Source organism: Heptranchias perlo, chromosome 14 (genome assembly GCF_035084215.1).
Source record: "Heptranchias perlo isolate sHepPer1 chromosome 14, sHepPer1.hap1, whole genome shotgun sequence".
Lineage (NCBI taxonomy): Eukaryota > Metazoa > Chordata > Chondrichthyes > Hexanchiformes > Hexanchidae > Heptranchias > Heptranchias perlo.
The window spans coordinates 27,858,901-27,881,546 of record NC_090338.1 but is presented as its reverse complement, the minus strand read 5'-3'; the positions used below and the strand labels follow the sequence as shown (position 1 = coordinate 27,881,546).

The 22,646-nt window shown below is 43.0% G+C and overlaps 1 protein-coding gene across 1 annotated transcript in view; it reads right to left on the bottom strand.

The window, feature by feature from the left end:
* Window positions 1–22,646, bottom strand: part of LOC137332202 (meiosis-specific kinetochore protein-like) — a 93,854-nt gene that overhangs the window by 14,895 nt on the left and 56,313 nt on the right. Inside the window, exons 11-13 of the mRNA XM_067995898.1 lie at window positions 19,939–20,033; window positions 7,395–7,553; window positions 1,446–1,523 (exon numbers count right to left, since the gene is read on the bottom strand). Of these exons, the coding sequence (XP_067851999.1) occupies window positions 1,446–1,523; window positions 7,395–7,553; window positions 19,939–20,033 (332 nt within the window). The remainder of the gene's footprint in view (window positions 1–1,445; window positions 1,524–7,394; window positions 7,554–19,938; window positions 20,034–22,646) is intronic.

Here is a 22,646-nt window from a genome sequence, read left to right as displayed (position 1 = left end):
TCAAGAATGTCTACCACAAAATCATCTGGCAGAGACAGCCAGAGCAGGGACAAGGACAAGGCACAGAGACATAAAAGAGCACTACAACTTCAATAAATTGGACCAGGAGACACTCCTTGATGAAATACAGCATAGGAGAGGCAGACTGCTGGGTGTTTATGGGAGGAAGCCTCCAAAAAATCTCTCGTGCCCTGTTGGGGGAAGTGACACTGGCATTGAGTGCCAACTCTCTCATCTCCAGGACTGCAGATCAGTGCCGTATGAAGTTCAATGATCTGAGCAGGGCAGACGAAGTATTCTTCCTTGGGCACCAACACATTCTTCATTCCCTAAAATTAACAGCTGCACAAACCCTTCACGATGCACCCCTGTTTAAGGAAGGCACTAACTTGGGATCTTGCAGTATGGCTACCTATTCCCTCCAGTAGTTGCATATGCAATCTTAAAATCTTTTCCTCCATTTTAATGAGATGACACTACCACATCACTGTATCTGTCCCATGTCACCTGTCACACACTCTTCAGTTGCTAGCCTTTACCGAATTTGTTCAATTTTGTTGCAGGACAAGCTGGCACACAATGCCTGTGACAGGCAAATGACCAGAGAAGGTATTCTCAATCTCACTATGAGGAGTAGGCCATGGAGCTCATGGCATCTGCTCTTGCCATGGGAGATGGCGAGTTGAAGGTGGTTGAGAAGGAACTCAGGCAGTGGTAACTAAGGTAAATACTTAAAACGAAAGAGAAGATTAATTCTGCTCTTATGTCACACTTGCAGTAGTTACTAAGGAATTCTCCGAACGATGGTCATCACGAAACTCCACTCTATGTACTTCTGCCTCCAAAGATGTTAGATCTTCCTCCTCAGGTATTGACCTTTTTTTTTTTTTGAGTAGACAAATAAATTCCATATTTGTGGGGGCCTGCCATGATACTTCTTCCTGTTAATCAATCTGGTGACATTACTGACTGGAAAGTGTGGGAATAGATCCACTTTAAACGAAACAATGATAGCAAGACAAGAGGACAGAAGTTCAAACTGGTACAAGGCAAATTTAAGAATGATGTCAGGAAGTTTTTCTTCATACAAAAAGTGATTAACACGAGATGAATTTCTGGGTGGGATGGTGGAAGCAAAAACCACGGAATCATTTAAGGAACAGTTGTATCGTGGGACCATTGAATCTTTCTGGATGGATGGCCTAAGATGGGTATCGACCTTGTGATCTTGTGTGAAGTTACCTATTTGATAATGTCTATCTGTGAACACAGAGCTAAAAATTATTCTATGTTGTCTGAAAAAAAACAATTTTGATCACTACTATGGTGCCAAATGTTATTGCACAATTAGGTGATTTTTTTTTGCAAATATTAAGGGGCTATATTTTCCATTTTTGTGCCAATTTCATTTGGTGGTGTAAATATTGGTAGAACTATAAACTTACTGTTGATTGTTCAAATGTCTGTAATGGCGTGCTTGTCTGTATAGGTTTTCTCTTTTCATTGGTTTCTACATTCTGCTGCTGTGGAGAAAAGACATTGGTTATAGCAAAGTTTTTGCCCACATGCTCACAAACAGATTGGTCATGTAAATAGGTCATCTTTTTATTACCCATCACATACTTATAAATGGAGTCTCCCATGTAACTGTAATTCTTTTCAACCAAACACAGCTAAAATAGCATTTTGGATGAGGAAGCTGCAGTCATATTAACCATACATTACTCACTTGACAAAATTGTGTAACAAATGTATGTAAGCTACTTCCATAATAACAATAAATCAAAACAATGTAGACTACTGCATCTAAAAATATAAAATAAGCAACTCTTCCAAGTTAGTATCCACTTTTGGGAGGAGGAGGGGTTGAAGGGAAAAAAAGTGAACAGGACTTTTTGTTCAAGGCTCAGGTCAGAGGGGAAGATACTTTTAAAAAAAAAACTGCATATTTTGCAGTTGGATCCAAACAATTATTGACACTCGCAGTGTTTTCATCTTGGCTGTCCTACGGGTGTCATCAATGGCTACATTAAAATGTATTCATGTTGTGGCAATTACTGAAGTGAAATAGCCCTTATTTTTGCTCACTGGGATTTTGCCTTCAATTGAATTGTAGTGAAGGATGCAATCTATGCCCCGATATGCCATTCCTAGTTAGGCAACAGGTTTTAAAAAAATATTTATTTACTTTAATAGAAGCAGGAGCTTTCACAATCTACATTTCATTACAAATTTGAATGGGGAAGAAGATAAAAGAGAATTGCTCTTCAACTAAATGAAACTCTCAGAACTTTGTAGATCAGTTTTCCCAGTCAATGAAGCAAAGGTTAAAATTTATGCATTATCAAATTCAGGTCCAAGTTGTAGACTGGGTATTTGAGAGGGATAGGTGGATTTTCTAGGTTCTTCCATGAAACCACACAAAAGCTGTTCCCTTATGTGCCCTTTCCCTCTATTTTTGTAAGCATTTGACAGTCAAAGCAAATAAAGGTGAGCACAGTGGAATTTTCATATCCAAGGCGTTCATAAGCCAGTAAATGCCAGTACCCAAGAGTTTGTTATCTAGCACCAATAATTACATGAAAGTAGGTTCCTCTTTTGCCCAATGAATCATGGAACGGTTACAGCACACAAGGAGGCCATTCGGCCCATCAGCCCTGCAAGTTTTTTCCTTTCAAGTACTTTTCCAGTTCCCTTTTGAAGGCCATGATTGGATCTGCCTCCACCAACCACTCTAGCAGTGCATTCCACATCCTAACCATTCGCTGTGTAAAAAAAAGTTTTTCCTCATGTCACCTTTGGTTCTTTTGCCAATCACCTTAAATCTATGTCCTCTGTTTCTTGACCCTTCCGCCAATGGGAACAGTTTCCCTCTATCTATTCTGTCTAGACCCTTCATGATTTTGAATACCTCTATCAAATCTCCTCTCAATCCCAGCTTGTCCAGTCTATCCACGTAACTAAAGCCTGTCATCCCTGGAATCATTCTAGTAAATCTTTTCTGCACCCTCTCTAAGGCCTTCACATCTTTCCTAAAGTGCGGTGCCCAAAACTGGACATAATACTCCAGCTGTGGCAACTAGTGTTTTATAAAGGTTCATCATGACTTCCTTGCTTTTGTACTCTATGGGCTCAATCGGGTTGGCAGCAGGGGCGGGGGGGGGGGGGGGGGGGGGGGGGGATGAAACTGCGCGTGGCAAACCCACATGAGCAAAACTTACCGTTTCTGATGCAATCGCATCGTAATTGGTGATTAACGTGCTCTCTGGGTTTCGCACCCGGCAGCCAGCCTGATTGACAGGCTGGCTGCCGTCAGGAGCTGCAACGTGAGTGGGGTGGGGGGTAAGATAAAGAGAGAGAGCAAGACTTCATCCGGCTCTGTAACGGAAGATCGGGGGGGGTGGGGGCGGGTGGAGAGAGTGGAAGATGGCGGCGGGGGGGGCGGGGGAAGAGAGGGGGGAGGAGAGTGGAAGATGGGAGGGGGACATCGGGGGATCGAAGAGCGGGGGATCGGGGAAGCGCCTTAAGTACCTCAATGAGGTACATTTGGCTTTTTAACTATCATCCCGCCCTCTAATTGCCGGCGGGACTTCCGGACTCGGGACGCCCGGGAGCACACAGACGCGTCCGTGGGGAACTCGGAAGTTGGCGGGTTGGAGCCAACTTCTGAACCCGAACAGGATTTCCCCAATTTTCAGAGCCGCCCCTGCCCCCAACACACCCGCAATTTCCCAGGAAAATCGAGCCCTATGCCTCTATTTATAAAGCCCAGGATCCCGATGCTTTTTTAACCGCTTTCTCAATTTACCCTGCCACCTTCAATGATTTGTGTACATACACCCCCAGATCTCTGTTCCTGTACCCCTTTTACAATTGTGCCCTTTAGTTTGTATTGCCAATGGTGCTCATAATAGTCTGGGAGCACTTATGATTTCCCCTCTCCTTTACCTGTGGCCTTCAGAAAACCTAATACTCCAAGAGGGTTAAATTGAGCTGCGTATAGACCATTTTTCAGGTGCTACGCGGTCACCTAAGGTCTCAAAATGGCATCCAAGACATGCACGCACACTTCCAATGGAAAGTGCACAGCGCGCAATCTTGGTAGTTAGCATGCGCGCACCTACTGACCGTCGGCAGGATGCAGAGCAGTCCTGTTAGTGTTATCTTCTTCACAAATTATTTTCCTCCAGACATGGATGGCCTGGTATGCTTACCTTTCAAAATAGAGCATGACTGGGAGCATGAAGGAAGACACCACAGAGCAGGACAAGCTGTCAGAAGAGAGAGGGGGGGGAAGGGGAAGAAAGAAGACAAGACGGAAGAAAGAAGAAAAGACTGAAGAAAGAAGACAAGACAAGGAGGGGAAACAGCAACCTCAATAGCCCCTTTCTGCCATTGCTTTACAAAAATAACTCAGTGAGAAGCGCTTCAACTGACCTCAATACACCTCCCCATTCACCAGCACTGCCACTCTCCTTATCTTTCCTATTTCAATAACCATCACGTTGCCCTCTTTCAGTCAACACTTATTGGTATTTCCCTCACTTGACTGCAGACATAAAAACCAACATCAAATGCACATTCCAATCGTAATTTATCGAAATAATCATTGCAGCATGCTAACAAAATAAAACTAATCACCCTTGTACATTCTCTCAGTGCCTGTCCTTTGTGTTCCTTTCCTTATCCTGGTGCTCCTTTGAGGTGCTTCCCCAGTGGTTGGAGTTTGACAGGAGGAAGGCTGGTGAGCTTCAATTGAGGAGACTGCAGATGGCCTTGGAGGATGACCTCGAGCAGCTGTGGGCCTAGAGGGCCAGGCTGCAGACTGTGCATCTCAGCCTGGGCTGCAGCAGTCTGGGCTGGCTAGTTGGCAGGCAATGGCAAGGGCACTGGTGGAGTTGCAGGGGCAGGAGCAGGAATGCTGTTATCCTGAGAGAAGACAGCAGGTTCCTCTTCCATGGTGTCAATGCCACTCTCCTGATCTGTTGGAGATCTCCTCCCACTGCCTCATCATGTGGTGTGAAGGCTTCCTGCCCCCCGGCGGATAGAGCATGTCCTCTGTCCTCTCGATCTCTTGCACCCAGGCCTCCAGTGCAGCATCAGAGAACCTTGGTACATGCCCCATCCTCCATTGTTCCAACTTTCAATCACGATTCCTTTCTTCAGCTCCACTTGAAGCCACAATGCACCCCTCCCCCCTTTAAGAGGTGTTGGCTGCCATTAAACAGCAATGTCCACTCCCCATTTCGGGCCCCCTCCTTATGCGTGCAGCTAATTAACAGCGTGGGTAGTACTAGCTGCATATAGCAATCACATGTTTTTGGTCCTCCATTCATAGCTTGAGGTGGGATTTAGTATTGTTCCCTCTTCTTTTCTTACTGCCCAGCAAAAGGAAGCAATGGAATACTATCAGGAGGCAAGGATAACATAGATTTCATTTGCTTGAAATTCATTCTCACTTCTAACATGATTGACATAGATAATGCCCACTATAGACCACAACAGACTGCCAGATGTGCTGAAATGATGGAAAACCTACCATAGGTATAGTCTGTATGCAGAAGTTCAACTTCAAATAAACAATGAGAAAGACTCAGATTCTTAGACATTTATTGAAGTTCCAAATACAGTAAGAAAGTACACCATGGTAATACACAAATACTGAAGGCATGTCTCTTGAGGATGAGCATTTTGAAACACAGCAGAATCAAATCATTTATCCTGAACAGATAAGTCAAGACAATAATGGCTAAAAAAATTGATATCTGGCTTACAGATACAGAGAAATACTGTGCATATTGAACAAGAAGTGGCTACGGTGCTAACTGAGTGATGTCTAAATTTTCTTGACAAGACCCACCAGGAATTAACAGTTATATGCTCTGCAACAGAGCTAATCTCTGATAAGTAATGGGCTTCCCTAATGTTTTACAAAAGAAACAAATTGTCTTGGGTGATGATGATCCTTCATCTTATCCCGATAGTGAATTGTTCTGTACTGATCAGCCAAAAAGTTTTCCTTTCAATGAAAAAAAACTCATTGAGGTGGTTAACAATGGTTTCCAGACTGATCAATACAAATTGTAGTAATAAGTTCAACTTCCAACTTCTATTTATCATGCCACAATATTTTCATTCGGGAGGTGCTAGAAATAAAAGGCTATTGGAATTTAAATAGTCTATTTCTCAACCGCAAGATTAGGAAAGTCACAGGTTAACCATTGGCTCTGGTCAAATTAGCCACCAGGTATTTGGTTAATTCTGGAAACAGTGAGCTAAGACACCACAGCTATTGGGTTCAATTTAGATACTTTCTTGAGGCAGGCATAATATTTACTAGATTGTCCCCTCAGAGGACAGATAAAGCTGATCAGTGAGGAGCAGCTGGTTCCTCAGACAGGCTTTGAGAACTTAAGCAGCAATGCCATCAGTTTTTCTTAGATCAAGCCTTTCAAGTTTAATGTGCTGGTATTCGATTGAGATATTTACATTGTCTTGTCATGTTGTTGTATTTCACTAAATTCTAATGATTGGTTTGTCCCTTAATTGTAAAATGGATGTCAGTTTCTTGGTTTTAATATGACATCAGTAAACTATCTGAATGATTCTTAAGAAATTTCTTCTGATCGATGTGTGAATTAGATTGTGTGATTAAATTGCTAAATTTATGTATAACGTGGGCTGCAACTGGGAAGTCACAATTGGGCATTCACAAAGGTGTTAAGATGTCTAAAATTGCAGACCGTATGCCTTTGCTTACTCAGCATTCCATGGAATCTTCTCATAACATTGTATTTTAATGAGAGAAATATTTCTAGAGTTTACATTATTACAGGTCAAAATAGCAGTTACTATCACAACTCATTTGTTCATGCTTGAAAGCAAAAAGAAGTTAAAAGCCATGATTTTGGTTCTAGACAGATAAAAAGAGTACCTGACCAACTATTTGACCTGTTATAACAAAAAGTTACCCTCAGTCAATGAATCAGTTTGAGGAAAATTGGAACAATTCACTTTTTAAACCCTCAAAGGACTGATTAGTGTCTAAAACTGCCAATTGAACAGAGGAAACTTAACCATTTGTAAATAATATTATTTCTAATGAAGAAAATAGGAAGACAATCTTGCCTTTTACAGAAACATTCCAGCAAAAAAATGTTTTAAAATTCTACCGAGCTCTTATACTTCTCTATATCCTTTAATGTGTAAAGAATCACTGTAGTGATTTTAACCTGTATATCAAGGTCCCACTGACTTCTGCTTAACTAAAGCAAACAAGGTAGCAGCATTACAAATGAATAAGTATGCATCTTAAAAATTAAACATATTTTGAACATACAATTAAGTCAGTATAATTCATATACTTGAAAGAAGAATGTGAGTGTATAACTTACCAACACTTGTCTTTCTAGTTGAAAAGGAAACTCAGTACTTAGAGTGCTTAGTGGTTTTATCCTAGAAAATTCTGATGCATATTCAATCTTTAGTGGGTCTGCAAAATTAACTTTCTTCTTGCATTTTGTTGCCTGCTTACTTGATGGTTCTTCATTCATCTTAAAAAAGGTCATAGCCAACATTAACAGTTGTCAAAAGTAATCTATAAAGGAATTACACTTTAAATTAGAACTCCTTAGGGGAAGGTTTCTCTGTGTGGTAGATGTATCAAAATTATAAATGCATTCTTTATAAACACATTTATGATTTTGCTATACCCAGTGGGCAGTGTAAATCTACTCTCTATTCATTAAAACTTTTTGAAGTTCATAACTCACAAACACTAGTCACAACTGAGTTTCGAATCAAGCTCCATCAGTAAGTGTCATCGCAATTTAAAACACAAGTGTTGAGTGCCTTTTTGAAAATCTGTATTGTGCTTCAAGGCAGGACATAAGAATGGTAATAGTTTCAAGCAGGAGAAGAACTTCAGTCCATCCAGCCCACCTATCCACCGTATTTCCATGGTGCATTTTTGTTGACGAGAACCTGTCTAGTTTATTCTTGAAACACATTAAGGTTTCTTATTCCACCACCTGTGCTAATAATCTATTCATCATACTTACCACCCTTTTAGTTTAAAAAAAAATTCCTCCTGCATTGCCCATTTTCTTTTGTAAATATGACCCCTTCTGCTTAAATTCTGTACGCGGCAGAAAAGCTTACTTGGATCTAATTTGTCCAAACGTTTTATAATTTTAAACACTTCTATCATATCCCCTCTCAGTCTTCTCTTTTCAAGATAGAAAAGACCCAGAGTAGTCAACCTTTCATATGTCATTCCCTCAAGTTCTGGGTTCAAATGTGCAGCTCTTCTCTGTACCCTCCAACAACTGAATATCTTTTTTGAAATAGAGACACAAAAGCTGCGCAGTATTTCAGATGTGGTCTCAACAGGGCCAAATACAGTTTTAAAATGACTTCTCTGGATATATATGCTATACCGCTTGCTATGCATCCTAACATTTTATTTGCTTTTTTAACAACATGGGTACATTGTGCTGATGGTTTTAGTGGCCTGTCCATTAAAACCCCAAGATCTCTCTCCTGCACCGATACCTGAAGTACATTCCCATTTAGCACATAATCCACATTTGTCAAATTTCATTACTTTACATTTCCCTCTATTAAATTGCATCTACCATTTCTCTAGCCACCGATCGAGCTTGTTCTGAATTTGTGTGCACTGATATTCATCATTTGCTACTGCTCCCAATTTGGTACAGTCTGCAAATTTGGACTCTTCAAACACAATTCCTTCCTCTAAATCATTTATAAAAATGATAAAGAATAGTGGCCCCAATACTGAACCTTGTGGCAAACTGGTAAATGGCTTCCAACCAGTTACCTGTAGTGCACTACTTGTTGTTAACAACCAACCAAGGAGGGGGAGCAGCAAAGAAAACAGCAGCGAGGAGGAGCTGAGAGAAGAGCAAAGCACTGCGCAGGTGGCCATACACGCCATGGGTCCTCAGGGAACACTTCTCATACCTCAACAATGACCAAGCAGTAATGTGTGAGGCACCTGCACTTCACCAAGGAGGTTATCATCGAGTTGTGTCACTTGCTGCAGCCACAAATGGAGACCCAAACCAGGGCATGGACAGCATCGCCTGTGTCAGTCAAGGTCACTGTGGCTCTTAATTTTTGCACCATAAGGTCGCTCCAGGCTGCAGCAGGTGACATCAACGACATCTCGCAGTTCACCATTGCATCAAGGAGGTGGCAAGGCTGTCGACTCCAGGAAGAACACCTATGTCTCCTTCCCAAAGGACCAAATGAAGCAGACGAGAAAGCACTAGGCTTTGCTTGCATTGCAGGCTTCCCCAGGATCCAAGGGGTAATAGATTGCACTCACATTGCTCTGCATACTCCCCATCACCAGCCTGACATCTTCCTCAACTCTCTCAACAGGTAGCACAGAATGCAGGTCTGTGCCCTGTTTCCTGGCAGCAGCCATGGTTTATTCATCCTGTCCCACCTCTATTCCAAGCAGACCATCAGGTATTAGACTGGCTACTTGGCGACAAGGGATATCCCCTCCAGACATGGTTCATGATTCCTGTCAGGAACCCTCGGCACTGACGCTTGTTGCACAGTTAACTTGTAGGATTCAGAATCACCCCTGTTCAAACCCCTAATGCCTGTGTTGTGTGCTTGTTGAAGTGGACCCCAGCAAGAGCTGGAAGGCTGCTGAGCTTCCATTGAGGACACTTTAGAAAGTTGTGGTGGGTGATCTCAAGCAGCTCTGCACATTGCAGCATTTCAGCGTGGGCCAGGACAGTCTGGCCCAGATGATTTTGTGGCACTGACAAGGGCACTGGGGGAGTGGGTGGCAGAGGAGCAGAGATGCTGTCTTCCTGAGAGGGGATTCCCACTCCCCTGCCCGTGATATCGAGGATGTCCTCCTCAAATGGTGAAAGGATGAATCGACGAGCTCGGCCTCCTTTGGTTGCCATTAACTCCCTCATGTTGAGTGCAACCTTGTACTGCAAGAAAAAAAGGAAGTGTGTTAGTGTCAGTCATTTGAGCTGTTTGGAGAATGTGACTGTTATGGTCAAATAGTGCAGATGTTGTGTGCAAGATGTGAGGTGTGGGGAAATGAGGGTTACTATGGTACTGAGAGCAGGAGATGCAGAGTGTGTGAGTAGGAGGACAAGGAGGTTAAGTGTGGTGCAGTGATTATAAGAGAGTGAAGGGAAGTGAGGGAGCTGAGTGTTGTGAGTAGTATGGTTGCCGATGTGAGTAGAGAACGATTGAGCTGAGAGCTAGGATTCTTACCTTGACAACTCTGGTGAGGTCATTGAATTTTTTTCGGCATTGTCGCTATGTCCTGGGAGCTAAGCTCCTTGCATTCACCTCTTTAGCCACCATTTACCACTCTCTTCAGAGATGTTGTCTGGAGAGCTTTCAGCCTTCCGGGGGAAAAGCCTCTTTCCGCCAACTGTCTGGACCAGGGCATCTTTCCTGCTGCCTGCTGCCAAAGTGCACCGCCCCTTTAAGAGGTGCAGTCTGCTTTAACAGGCATCAATGACACCTATTCCTCCCCCCTCCCCCAATCCCCTCACTCAAACAGACATGCAGCCTAACAGCAATGCTGCTATTGCTGTCTCAATGCCAGCCAGACCCCAGCACCAATTTCCTGTGATCCCTGCAATAACATGAACAGGTGTGTGCAGCATGCACCCCGCCCCCTGCTTTTGGGCACGATCGAATTTCTAGGCCAATGCATTTAAAGCCAGGTGCAGATTAAAAATAACATATGTCCCAGCCAAATTTTATACCTATGTTGCAAGGTTTGCTCAAACTTGTTTTTTTAAACTGTAGGATTGAGGGGAAGAACCAACCTACTTTTGAACAAACACAGTCTGTGCAATTTGTTCAGTTAAATGTATGACAGGCAATTACTTTGGAATCCAAATTATCAGTTATGAAAATGAAAACAAGCTACAGAACTGATGAAAGCGTACTGGTGAAGTGGTGGCTGCTTTGGTTCATTAAATATATTGACAGTAGATAGTGCAATATTCATATGAAAAAATAAGGTTTACCAGCTGGTGTCAGAAAAGATTACAAGAAGCAAAATGACTAAGTACATAAAAGTTAGCTATAAACCCATAAAGGAAAAGCTCATTAGATTACGAGTCTTTCATTTGTCCCCCACACAAAGTGTTAGATAATACTTTCTACTGTATTATATTACCATTCAATTATTTGCTTGTATTTTGTTTGGTAAATTCACTTAATATTTTAACCTTATAATGAGACCTGATGTGACACCATTAATTTCAGAGACCAGAGGGAGAATATATGGAGATCCAGGATAATTTGCAGCATCTTAAAAATAATCAGACAGGGTTTGCTATTTGTTCTCCCTAGATTTCAAGGCTGGGATAGATGATCTTGATGGTGAGAGGATTGGGACTTGCCAAAGACAGTGATGAGAGTATTACAGCTGAAATAATTTAGAGTAAGATGGAAAGATAAGACCCCCAAAACGTAACTGCCATATCTCATACAAACTCATAACACATTTAATTATGCAATATTCCACTCGTTCTAAAGGGACCACTTTTAAATGCATTTAGGATCGATTTTCTGGCACCAGTGATGATGTGATAGTTAATTGCAATAGTTATTTCTAGAAAGGGCCCTGGGGCAGGTACTCAAATTGGCCGGATGTGACTAGTGGTGTCCCACAGGGAATCTGCGTGGGACCACAACTATTCACTGTATTTATTAACGACATAGATGATGGGATAGAGAGCCACATATCCAAGTTTGCCGATGACACAAGGACAGGCAGCGTTGTAAGCAGTGTATGTGGAAGCATAAAATTATGGAAAAATAGATATTAATAGATTAAGTGAATGGGCAAAACTGTGGCAAATGGATTTCAATGTGGGCAAGTGTGAAGTTATCCACTTTGGACCTAAAAAAGATAGATCAGAGTACTTTCTAAATGGTGAAAAGCTCAACACAGTGGAGGTCCAGAGAGACTTAGGGGTTCATGTACATAGATCATTAAAATATCATGGACAGGTACAGAAAAAAAAAATCAAAAAGGCTAATGGAATACTGGCCTTTATATATGGAGGACTAGAAAACAAGGGGGTAGAAATAATGCTACAGCTATACAAAACCCTGGTTAGACCACATCTGGAGTACTGTGTTCAGTTCTGGGCACCGCACCTTAGGAAGGATTATATTGGCCTTGGAGGGAGTGCAGCATAGATTTACTAGAATGATATCTGGACTCCAAGGGTTAAATTACGAGGAGAGATTACACAAACTAGGGTTGTATTCCCTGAAATTTAGGAGATTAAGGGGTGATTAGATTGAAGTTTTCACGATATTAAGGGGAACTGGTAGGCTAGATAGAGAGAAAATATTTCTGCTGGTTGGAGTGTCTAGGACCAGGGTACATAGCCTAAAAATTAGAGCCAGCACTTTCAGGAGTGAAGTTAGGAAACACTTCTACACGCAAAGGGTCACAGAAGTTTGGAACTTTCTTCCGCAAACAGCAGTTGATGCTAGCTCAATTGTTAATTTTTAAATCTGTAATTGAAAGATTTTTATTAACCAAAGGTATTAAGAGATATGGGGCTACGGCGGGCATATGGAGTTAGGTCACAGATCAGCCATGATCTCATTGAATGGCAGAACAGGCTCGAGGGCCAACATGGCCTACTCCTGTTCTTGTGTGTTCTGGGATTCCACAGCTGGCAGAAATGCATGGAGATTTATGCAGCCTTACTTATTTAAACTCTTTAACCAGCTGGCTTTGCAGAAGTTTGGAGTCTAGTTTAGTAAGTAAACATGCAAGGTCTGACATGCTTAGGGATTAATGAGTTGCACATCAATGGGGGAGTTACAGATTGGTGTCAACTGACTTTCAAATTGAGAACACCAGGTATTGGTATACCCGCTACTGTTTGGCTATTATACACTTAGCTGCCATTTCACATCCAACATCTCAGCTGACTTGCTGTTAAGTGGTAGCTATTATTGTAAATGCTAAGCAGCACATGGACACATGGTGCCAAGTACAGTAAATGACTTTTAAAATCAATTTTTCTAAACAAAAGCCACCAAATTTTTGGTTATACAATACTTTAAAAACTTATTATATTGAGGTTGGGATGTCAATCTCAAAACCTGGATAGAGGGTGCAGAATCTACATTCTTGTGTCACAGAACTTGGTAGGGTTTGCTGCAGAAATGGATCTTGCAGTGCCACAGAATTCTAGGAGCCCGATTATAGTTTTCTGGGGTGTAGAATTATTCCATACAACCACAGAATGAAGTACCTAGAGAGAATTTTGAGTTTTTAAATCTAATATTGTAATTTTCAAACACGTTTTCTTTACTTGTGTATTTCCTGATTCATGGGACATCGGTCTCAATTGTTTATTCATATATATATTTAGTCTCCTGGACAGGGTCCTCTTAGAACATGATGAGAAAGCGTGAAGGAAACTTTTGGCATTATTGTTTTTCTTTAAATGACAGTCATGTTCCAAAGCAAGTTGTGGCCAAACAGTTCTTCATGTTTCAGAACTCCTACATATGCAAGGAAAGGACTTACTCAAGCCATCTGCAAAATCTAGGACCAAGCTATTGGGGGGATTTGTAGCAAAAATGGGAAATTGTTTCACGGAAATAGAGCTTCGACCGATCAATCACCGATTACTCTTTAAATGGAATCAGCCTATGGTGAGCACATCTGTCACATTAGGACCTGTTTAAAGCAATTGATGAATGAGTCTAGTATGAGGTAGTATGCTTGGATGTCGACATGATGATGTAGCTGTATGATGGATATCTGCTTTCAAAATGTGGAACGATCTACATGAGACAATAAAAGCTGATGAACTGAAGAACTTCTTTCTTGTGTGTGCTCAATGGCCTGATGGTTGTTGTTCCTCCCACCACCATGACACTTTGTCACTGATTATGGGTGACCTTTCCCTTTGCAAAGAGAATACAGATTTAGAAAGGCATTTGATTGACTCAAGATTTTATTCGCCCAGGCACTTGTAGATAGTCCACGAGAAAACTTTCAGGTACAGTCTGTGCATCAATCTCTTCATTTTTACTACCATCCCTGGTCTCATGAAGTGAGATTAGGCAAAGTAGAATGGTGGGATGGGGTGTGCGTATACATGGGGTTTTAGGTGAATATTCGTGCAGCTATTGATTTACACTTTGAGAGCATGGTGGATTTGGTGGTGCATCATGCTTCTTGCAATCTTTCAGTATGTGCATATATACCTTGGCCAACCTCATGAGATCATTAAATTGTTTCTCGCACTGTGTTGCCCTTCTTGTGGGTGAATTTTTCACTTTTACCGTTGGGCAGAGAACGGGTGGTAGCGGATCGGCCGCCCATTTCACACCCCGCCCGATTTTCATTTCCACTGAAATAAACAGAAACAAAAATCGGGCAATGTGTAAACGGGCGGATGATCCGCTACCACTGTTTTCTGCCTGGGAGTAAAAGTGAAAATTCACCCTCTAAAGTGGTTGAGGTGGCATCGTCTGGCAACACCACCTCCCTCCATATTGCCTGTTCTGGGGTTTCTGATCGTGGATGCTGAACAGTGATGTCTCTTTCCCCTAATACATTCACGGTCAGCATAAAATTTGGGGTCTCTTGCCACTGCAAACACCTCTAGGAAACATAGGAACAGGAGTAGGCCATTCAGCCCCTCGTGCCTGCTCCGCCATTTGATAAAATCATGGCTGATCTGTGATCTAACTCCATATACCTGCCTTTGGCCCATATCCCTTAATACTTTTGGTTGCCAAAAAGCTATCTATCTCACATTTAAATTTAGCAATTGAGCTAGTATCAATTGTCGTTTGCGGAAGAGTGTTCCAAACTTCTACAACCCTTTGTGTGTAGAAATGTTTTCTAATCTCGCTCCTGAAAGGTCTGGCTCTAATTTTTAGACTGTGCCCCTTACTCCTAGACTCCCCAACCAGCGGAAATAGTTTCTCTCTATCTACCCTATCTGTTCCCCTTAATATCTCATAAACTTCGATCAGATCACCCCTTAACCTTCGAAACTCCAGAGAATACAACCCCAATTTGTGTAATCTCGCCTCGTAACTTAACCCTTGAAGTCCGGGTATCATTCTAGTAAACCTACGCTGCACTCCCTCCAAAGCCAATATGTCCTTTCCGAAGGTGCGGTGCCCAGAAATGCTCACAGTACTCCAGGTGCGGTCGAACCAGGGTTTTGTATAGCTGCAGCATAACTTCTGCCCCCTTGTACTCTAGTCCTCTAGATATAAAGGCCAGCATTCCATTAGCCTTATTGATTATTTTCTGCACCTGTTCATGACACTTCAATGATCTATGTACCTGAACCCCTAAGTCCCTTTGGACATACACTGTTTTTAACTTTTTACCATTTAGAAAGTACCCTGTTCTATCCTTTTTTGATCCAAAGTGGAGGACCTCACATGTGTCTACATTGAATTCCATTTGCCACAGTTTTGCCCATTCACTTAATCTATCAATATCGCTTTGTAATTTTATGTTTTCATCTACACTGCTTACAATGCCACCAATCTTTGTGTCATCGGCAAACTTAGATATGAGGCTTTCCATGCCTTCATCTAAGTAGTTAATAAATAGTGAATAATTGAGGCTCCAAGACAGATCCCTGCGGGACTCCACTCGTCACATCCTGCCAATGTGAGTACCTACCCATTATCCCTATTCTCTGTCGCCTTTCGCTCAGCCAACTTTCTAACCAAGTCCGTACTTTTCCCTCGATTCCATGGGCTTCTATCTTAGCTAACAGTCTCTTATGTGGGACCTTATCAAATGCCTTCTGGAAGTCCATATAAATAACATCCATTGACATTCCCCTGTCCACTACTTTAGTCGTCTCTTCAAAAAATTCAATCAGGTTTGTCAGGCATGACCTACCCTTCACAAATCCATCCTGGCTCTCTCTGATTAACTGAAAATTCTCGGTGTTCAGTCACCCTATCCTTAATTATAGACTCCAGCATTTTCCCCACAACAGATGTTAGGCTAACTGATCTATAATTCCCTGGTTTCCCTCTCTCTCCTTTCTTAAAAGGCAGAGTGACATGTGCAATTTTCCAATCCAGAGGGACAGTTCTTGAATCTAGAGAACTTTGAAACATTTTAGTTAGGGCATCTGCAATGTGCTCACCTACTTCCTTTAAAACCCTGGGATGGAAACCATCTGGTCCTGGGGATTTGTCACTCTTTAATGCTATTATTTTCTTCATTACTGTTGCTTTACTTATGTTAATTTTAATCGAGTCCCTGTCCCCGATTCAATATTAATTTTCTTGGGATTTCCGGCATGCTGTAAATACTGATGCAAAGTAATCGTTCAACATGTCCGCCATTTCCCCATTGTCAATGACAATATCCCCACTTTCAGTTTTTAAGGGGCCAACACTGCTCTTGACCACCCTCTTTTTCCTAATGTAACTATAAAAGTTCTTCGTATTGGTTTTGATATCCCTTGCAAGTTTCTTTTCATACTCTCTTTTTGTAGCTCTTACTATCTGTTTTGTGACCCTTTGTTGATCTTTGTATCTTTCCCATTTGCCAAGATCTATGCCATTTTTTGCCTTTTTGTATGCCCTTTCCTTATGTCTTATACTGTCCCTTACCTCTTTAGTTGGCCATGGCTGTTTTTTTTGGCAAGTAGAGTTCTTGCCCCTCTGGGGTATAAACCGATTCTGTATCACGTTAAATGTTTCTTTAAACATTTCCCACTGATCATCAGTCGTTTACCCCATTAACAGATTTGCCCAGTTTACTGTGGACAGTCTCCGTCTCATCCCATTGAAGTCGGCCTTACCCAAGTCTAGAATCTTAGCAGCTGACTCACTTTTTTTCCCTTTCAAACACTACATTGAACTCAATCATGTTATGATCGCTATTGGATAGGTGTTCATGTACAGTCAAGCCATTAACTAAATCTGGTTCATTACTCATTACTAAATCTAGTATGGCTTGCCCCCTTGTTGCCTCCAGGACATACTGCTGTAGAAAACTATCCCGGACACACTCAAGAAATTCACTACCTTTCTGACAGTTGCTAGTCTGCTTTTCCCAATCTATGTGAAGGTTAAAGTCCCCCATTAAGACCACTATGCCTTTCTGACACGCTTGTCTAATCTCCGCACTTATACAATCTAGCATTTCAGAGCTGCTGCCAGGGGTCCTATACACAATTCCCACTATAGTCTTAGATGCTTTCTGTTGGCTGCTTACCTCTCGTTCAATCCTCCTTTATCATTGAAGTGATTTCATCTCTGATCATTAAGGCTACTCCTCCCCCACTTCCATTTTCCCTGTCTCTCCTGTAGACCTTATATCCCGGTATATTTAGTTCCCAATCCTGGCCATCCTGCAGCCATGTCTCAGTGATAGCTATCATGTCATACCCTCCAATTTGAATATGAACCTGTAGTTCATTTAATTTATTCCTTATACTCCGTGCATTTGTATATGGAACTCTTAGTTGGGCCACACACCCTAGCCTGACCTTCAGCTTTGATGCTGGGTTAATCGCTTTGCACCTTCTAGTTTTCACTTTATCTGTAGTGTCTAAAGTACACTTTCTTTCTGCTGCTCTACACTTTTCCCTTTCACTTGTTCTTGAACAACTGTTTGTACTATTGGTATTGTAAATTTCCCCTGGTCTTCCCCTCTCTTGCTGCTCTCAACTTTACTCCCTTCTGATGTGGAGATGCCGGTGATGGACTGGGGTTGACAATTGTAAACAATTTTACAACACCAAGTTATAGTCCAACAATATTATTTGAAATTCACAAGCTTTCGGAGGCTTCCTCCTTCCTCCTTCCACAACATTCACCTGAGGAAGGCGGAAGCCTCCGAAAGCTTGTGAATTTCAAATAAAATTGTTGGACTATAACTTGGCGTTGTAAAATTGTTTACAATTACTCCCTTCTGACTCCCCTCTCAGGTTCCCATCCCCCTGCCACTAGTTTAAACCTTCCCCAACAGCACCAGCAAACACTCCCGCGAGGACATTGGTCCTGGTCCTGCTCGGATGTAACCTGTCCCGCTTGTACAGGTCCCACCTTCCCCAGACCAGTCCCAATGTCCCAGGAATCTAAATGCCTCCCTCCTACACCATCCCTGCTGCCACGCATTCATCCGGTCTATTCTCCTGTTCCTATACTCACTAGCACGTGGCACTGGTATTAATCCTGACATCACTACCTTTGAAGTTCTGCTTTTTAATTTATCTCCGAACTCCTTAAATTCACCTTGCAGGACTTATCCCTTTTTTTAAACCTATGTTGTTGGTACCGATATGGACCACGACTACTGGCTGTTCACCCTCCCCCTCCAGAATGTCCTGCAGCCGCTCCGCAACATCCTTGAACCTAGCACCAGGGAGGCAACATACCATCCTGGAGTCACGTTTGCAGCCACAGAAACGCCTATTTGTTCCCCTTACAATTGAATCCCCTATCACTGTAGCCCTGCCACTCTTCTTCCTCCCCTCCTGTGCAGCTGAGCCACCTGTGGTGCCACAAACTTGGCTCTTGTTGCTTTCCCCTGATAAGCCATCTCTCCCAACAGTATCCAAAGCGATATATCTGTTTGAGAAGGAGATGGCCCCAGGGGACTCCTGCTCTACCTGCCTAGTCCTTTTACTCTGTCTGGCGGTCACCCATTTCCTTTCCGCCTGCGTAATCTTTACCTGCGGTGTGACCGCCTCACTGAACGTGCTATCCACGATAGTCTCAGCATCACAGATGCTCCACAGCGAATCCACCCGCAGCTCCAGCTCCGAAATACGGTTAGCCAGTAGCTGCAGCTGGACACACTTCCTGCACACATGGTCGCCAGGGACACTGGTAGTGTCCATGACTTCCCACATAGTGCAGGAGGAGCATATCACGGGTGTGAGCTGTGCTGCCATGACTTGCCTTAGATTTACCCTGCGTTCACCTCTCAGACTCTCCTCCCGCTCTCGGTCTCTCCTCTTATACTGTGCTCACCTCTCGGACTCTCCTGCCTCACCTGTGACTGCTGCTGCTTTGATTCCCCACTCAGTCCTCTGCTGCTCAGGTCCGCCGCTGCTCTGCAGAAAAAGTTAAGAAAAGCAAGGCAAAGCAGCACCCCCTTCCCCCACTCACCAAATTCTCAGCTGTTCACTCTGTGCTCCGTTGCATTCAGTGCTGTTGCACGAACAGGCCCCTGTATTTCTACAGTTTGTGACTCAGATGAGTCAGGCCTGCTCCACCTTCAGCAACCAGTTTAATCTAGCTAACCAATTAACTTACTATCGCATCTCTCTGCTGAAGCCTGACAGAAACTTAAAAATTTAAACTTTAAAATTGAACTTAAACAGTTGCTAGCAACTTACACGAGATTTTAAAGAGATTAACCCTTAAACTCCCACACTCACCAAACTCTCAGCTGTTCACTCTGTGCCTCTGATAATCCTCCTTCTGCCATTGCAAACTGGTTTCGTCTCTTGCTTCCTTTCTCTCATTAAACTGTTTATGGCTGCCACCTTTTAAAAATACACCACCAAAAGTTCATTTCCCTCTCTTAGTGGTGGTGAGCCAGTCAAAAGCGGGAATACTGCTGGAAGCCCATCCTGCACAAGGACTATTCCAGGAAAATGCAGCAGGTTCCCTGTATTGTTTCATGTGTGGGTGAAAGCCCTGCTCTATTGCATTTTGGGTGGGCTAAGGAAAATTCAGCTCCATTTCTCAGGAAGTGGAAAAGTGCCAATAAGTACTCTTGTAAAAATAATCATAAACCATCTCTTACAACACCTAATCGATTTCATTGTACATTTTATCTGGCAAAATTGCCATTGACAATTGAAATCAATGACTGTATTATAAGATGCATAACAATGTAACTTAAACAATGCAACTCTAGTTATATCTTACTGGTTTCTTGTGTTTCATTGGGAGAGAAACTGAATGTATCCTTTTCTGTTCAAGAGTGATCTCAGTGGCCGCTTGTAACTTAGAGATGGTTTTACCTAATCAAAAAATGACAGTTGCAAACAGCATAGAATTCAGTTAATGTACTATAGCATATGATATACATCAATTTTTCAATATACTGTTCGACAGTGGAAGGACCACATTAATTTTTCGGAGTGTGTTTCACTTTGCATGCAGTTTAAAATTAGTGGAGGAAATTGATGCCAAGCTTCTTCAGATTGGAGTCTTTCTTCTTTTCATCGAATACTTTATGCATTTGGAATTTACTCTTTTTGGGACAAATCTTGTTGCTACAGGATCTACCAGGTTTTTGAGGGGGATGGGGGAAGCAGTTGGGAGATAAAAGTAGATTGCAGGAAAAGTTTACCATCAACAACTTGCATTTATATAACACCTTTAACTAGTGTCAGCTGTGGCTTAGTGGGTAGCAATCTTGTCACTGAGTCAGAAGGTTGTGGGTTCAAATTCCCACTCCAGCGACTTGAGAACAAAATCTAGGCGAACACTCGAATGCATTACTGAGGGAGTGCTGCACTGCAGGAGTGCCGTCTTTCGGATGAGACGTTAAACCGAGGCCCTGTCTGCCTTCTCAGTTGGATGTAAAAGATTCCATGGCACTATTTTGAAGACGAGCAGGGGAGTTCTCCCCCAGTGTCCTAGCCAATATTTATCCCTCAGCCAACATCATGAGAACAGATTATCTGGTCACTATCACATTGCTGTTTGTGGGACCTTGCTGTTCGCAAATTTGCTGCCGCGTTTCCTACTTTACAACAGTGACTACACTGCAAAAAAAAGTAATTCATCGGCTGGAAAGCACTTTGGGACGTCCTGAGGTCATGAAAGGAGCGATACAAATGCAAGTCTTTCTTTCTTTTCTATTGCAGGAAAAAATAAATGCCAAGCCAAAGGAGGAGATATTAGGAGGGATGACTAAGAGCTTGGTCAAAGAGGTGGGTTTTAAGAAGGGTCTTAAAAGGAGGAGAAGGAGTTTAGGGAGCAAATTTCAGAGCATGGAACTTAGGCAGCTGAAGGCACTGTAACCATTGGTGGAGTGACGGGGTGGGGGGGGGGGGGGGGCGCAGCAGGAGTGGGAGATGCCCGGGGAATGGGGAGTTCAAGCTGGGGGAGGGTTGTAGGACTGGAGGAGGTTATAGAAATAGGGAAGGATTGAGGCTATCAAGGGATTAAACATAAGGATGAGAATTTTAAACTTGAGGCGTTGGGGATCAGGAGTCAATGTTGGTCAGTGAGGACAAGGATTATGGGGGAGCACGATTTTGTGCAGTTGTACAATCTCGCTACAAAAAGTCATAAGAAGAATAAAATCAGATGGACCACCCGACATCGGACACAACAAAGACAAACTGAGCCCAGTCTACCCTGCAAAGTCCTCCTCACTAAAATCTGGGGACTTGTGCCAAAATTGGGAGAGCTGTCCCACAGGCGAGTCAAGCAACAGCCTGACACAACCATACTCACAGAATCATACCTTTCAGCCAATGTCCCAGACTCTTCCATCACCATCCCTGGGTATGTCCTACCCCATTGGCAGGACAGACCCACTAGAAGTGGTGGTATAGTGATATACAGTCAGGAGGGAGTTGCCCTGGGAGTCGCCCTGGGAGTCCTCAACATTGACTTGGGACCCCATGAAATCTCATGGCATCAGGTCAAACATGGGCAAGAAAATTTCCTGCTGATTATCACCTACCGCCCTACCTCAGCTGATGAATCAGTCCTCCTCCATGTGGAGCATCACTTGGAGGAAACACAGAGTAGCAAGGGCACAGAATGTACTCTGGATGGGGGACTTCAATGTCCATCACCAATAGTGGCTCGGTAGCACCACTACTGACCAAGCTGGCTGGGTCCGGAAGGACATAGTTGCCAGGCTAGGCCTGCGGCAGGTGGTGAGCGAACCAACACAAGGGAAAAACCTACTTGACCTCATCCTCACCAATCTACCTGTCACAGATGTGTCTGTCCATGACAGTATTGGTAGGAGTGACCACAGTACAGTCCTCGTGGAGATGAAGTCCTGTCTTCACACTGAGGACACCATCCAACGTGTTGTGTAGCACTATCACCGTGCTAAATAGGATAGATTCAGAACAGATCTAGCAGCTCATTATTGGGCATCCATGAGGAGCTGTGGGCCATCCGCAGCAGCAGAATTGTATTCCAGCACAATCTGTAACCTCATGGCCTGGCATATTCCTCACTCTACCATTACCAACAAGCCAGGGGATCAACCCTGGTTCAATGAGGAGTGTGGAAGAGCATGCCAGGAGCAGCATCAGGCGCACCTAAAAATGAGGTGCCAACCTGGTGAAGCTACAACACAGGACTACATGCATGCCAAAGAGCGGAAGCAATATGCTATAGACAGAGCTATGCGATTCCACAACCAACGGATCAGATCAAAGCTCTGCAGTCCGGCCACATCCAGTCGTGAATGGTGGTGGACAATTAAACAACTAATGGGAGGAGGAGGCTCTGTAAACATCCCCATCCTCAATGATGGCAGAGTCCAGCACGTGATCGCAAAAGACAAGGCTGAAGCGTTTGCAACCATTTTCAGCCAGAAGTGCCAAGTGGATGATCCATCTCGGCCTCCTCCCGATATCCCCACCATCACAGAAGCC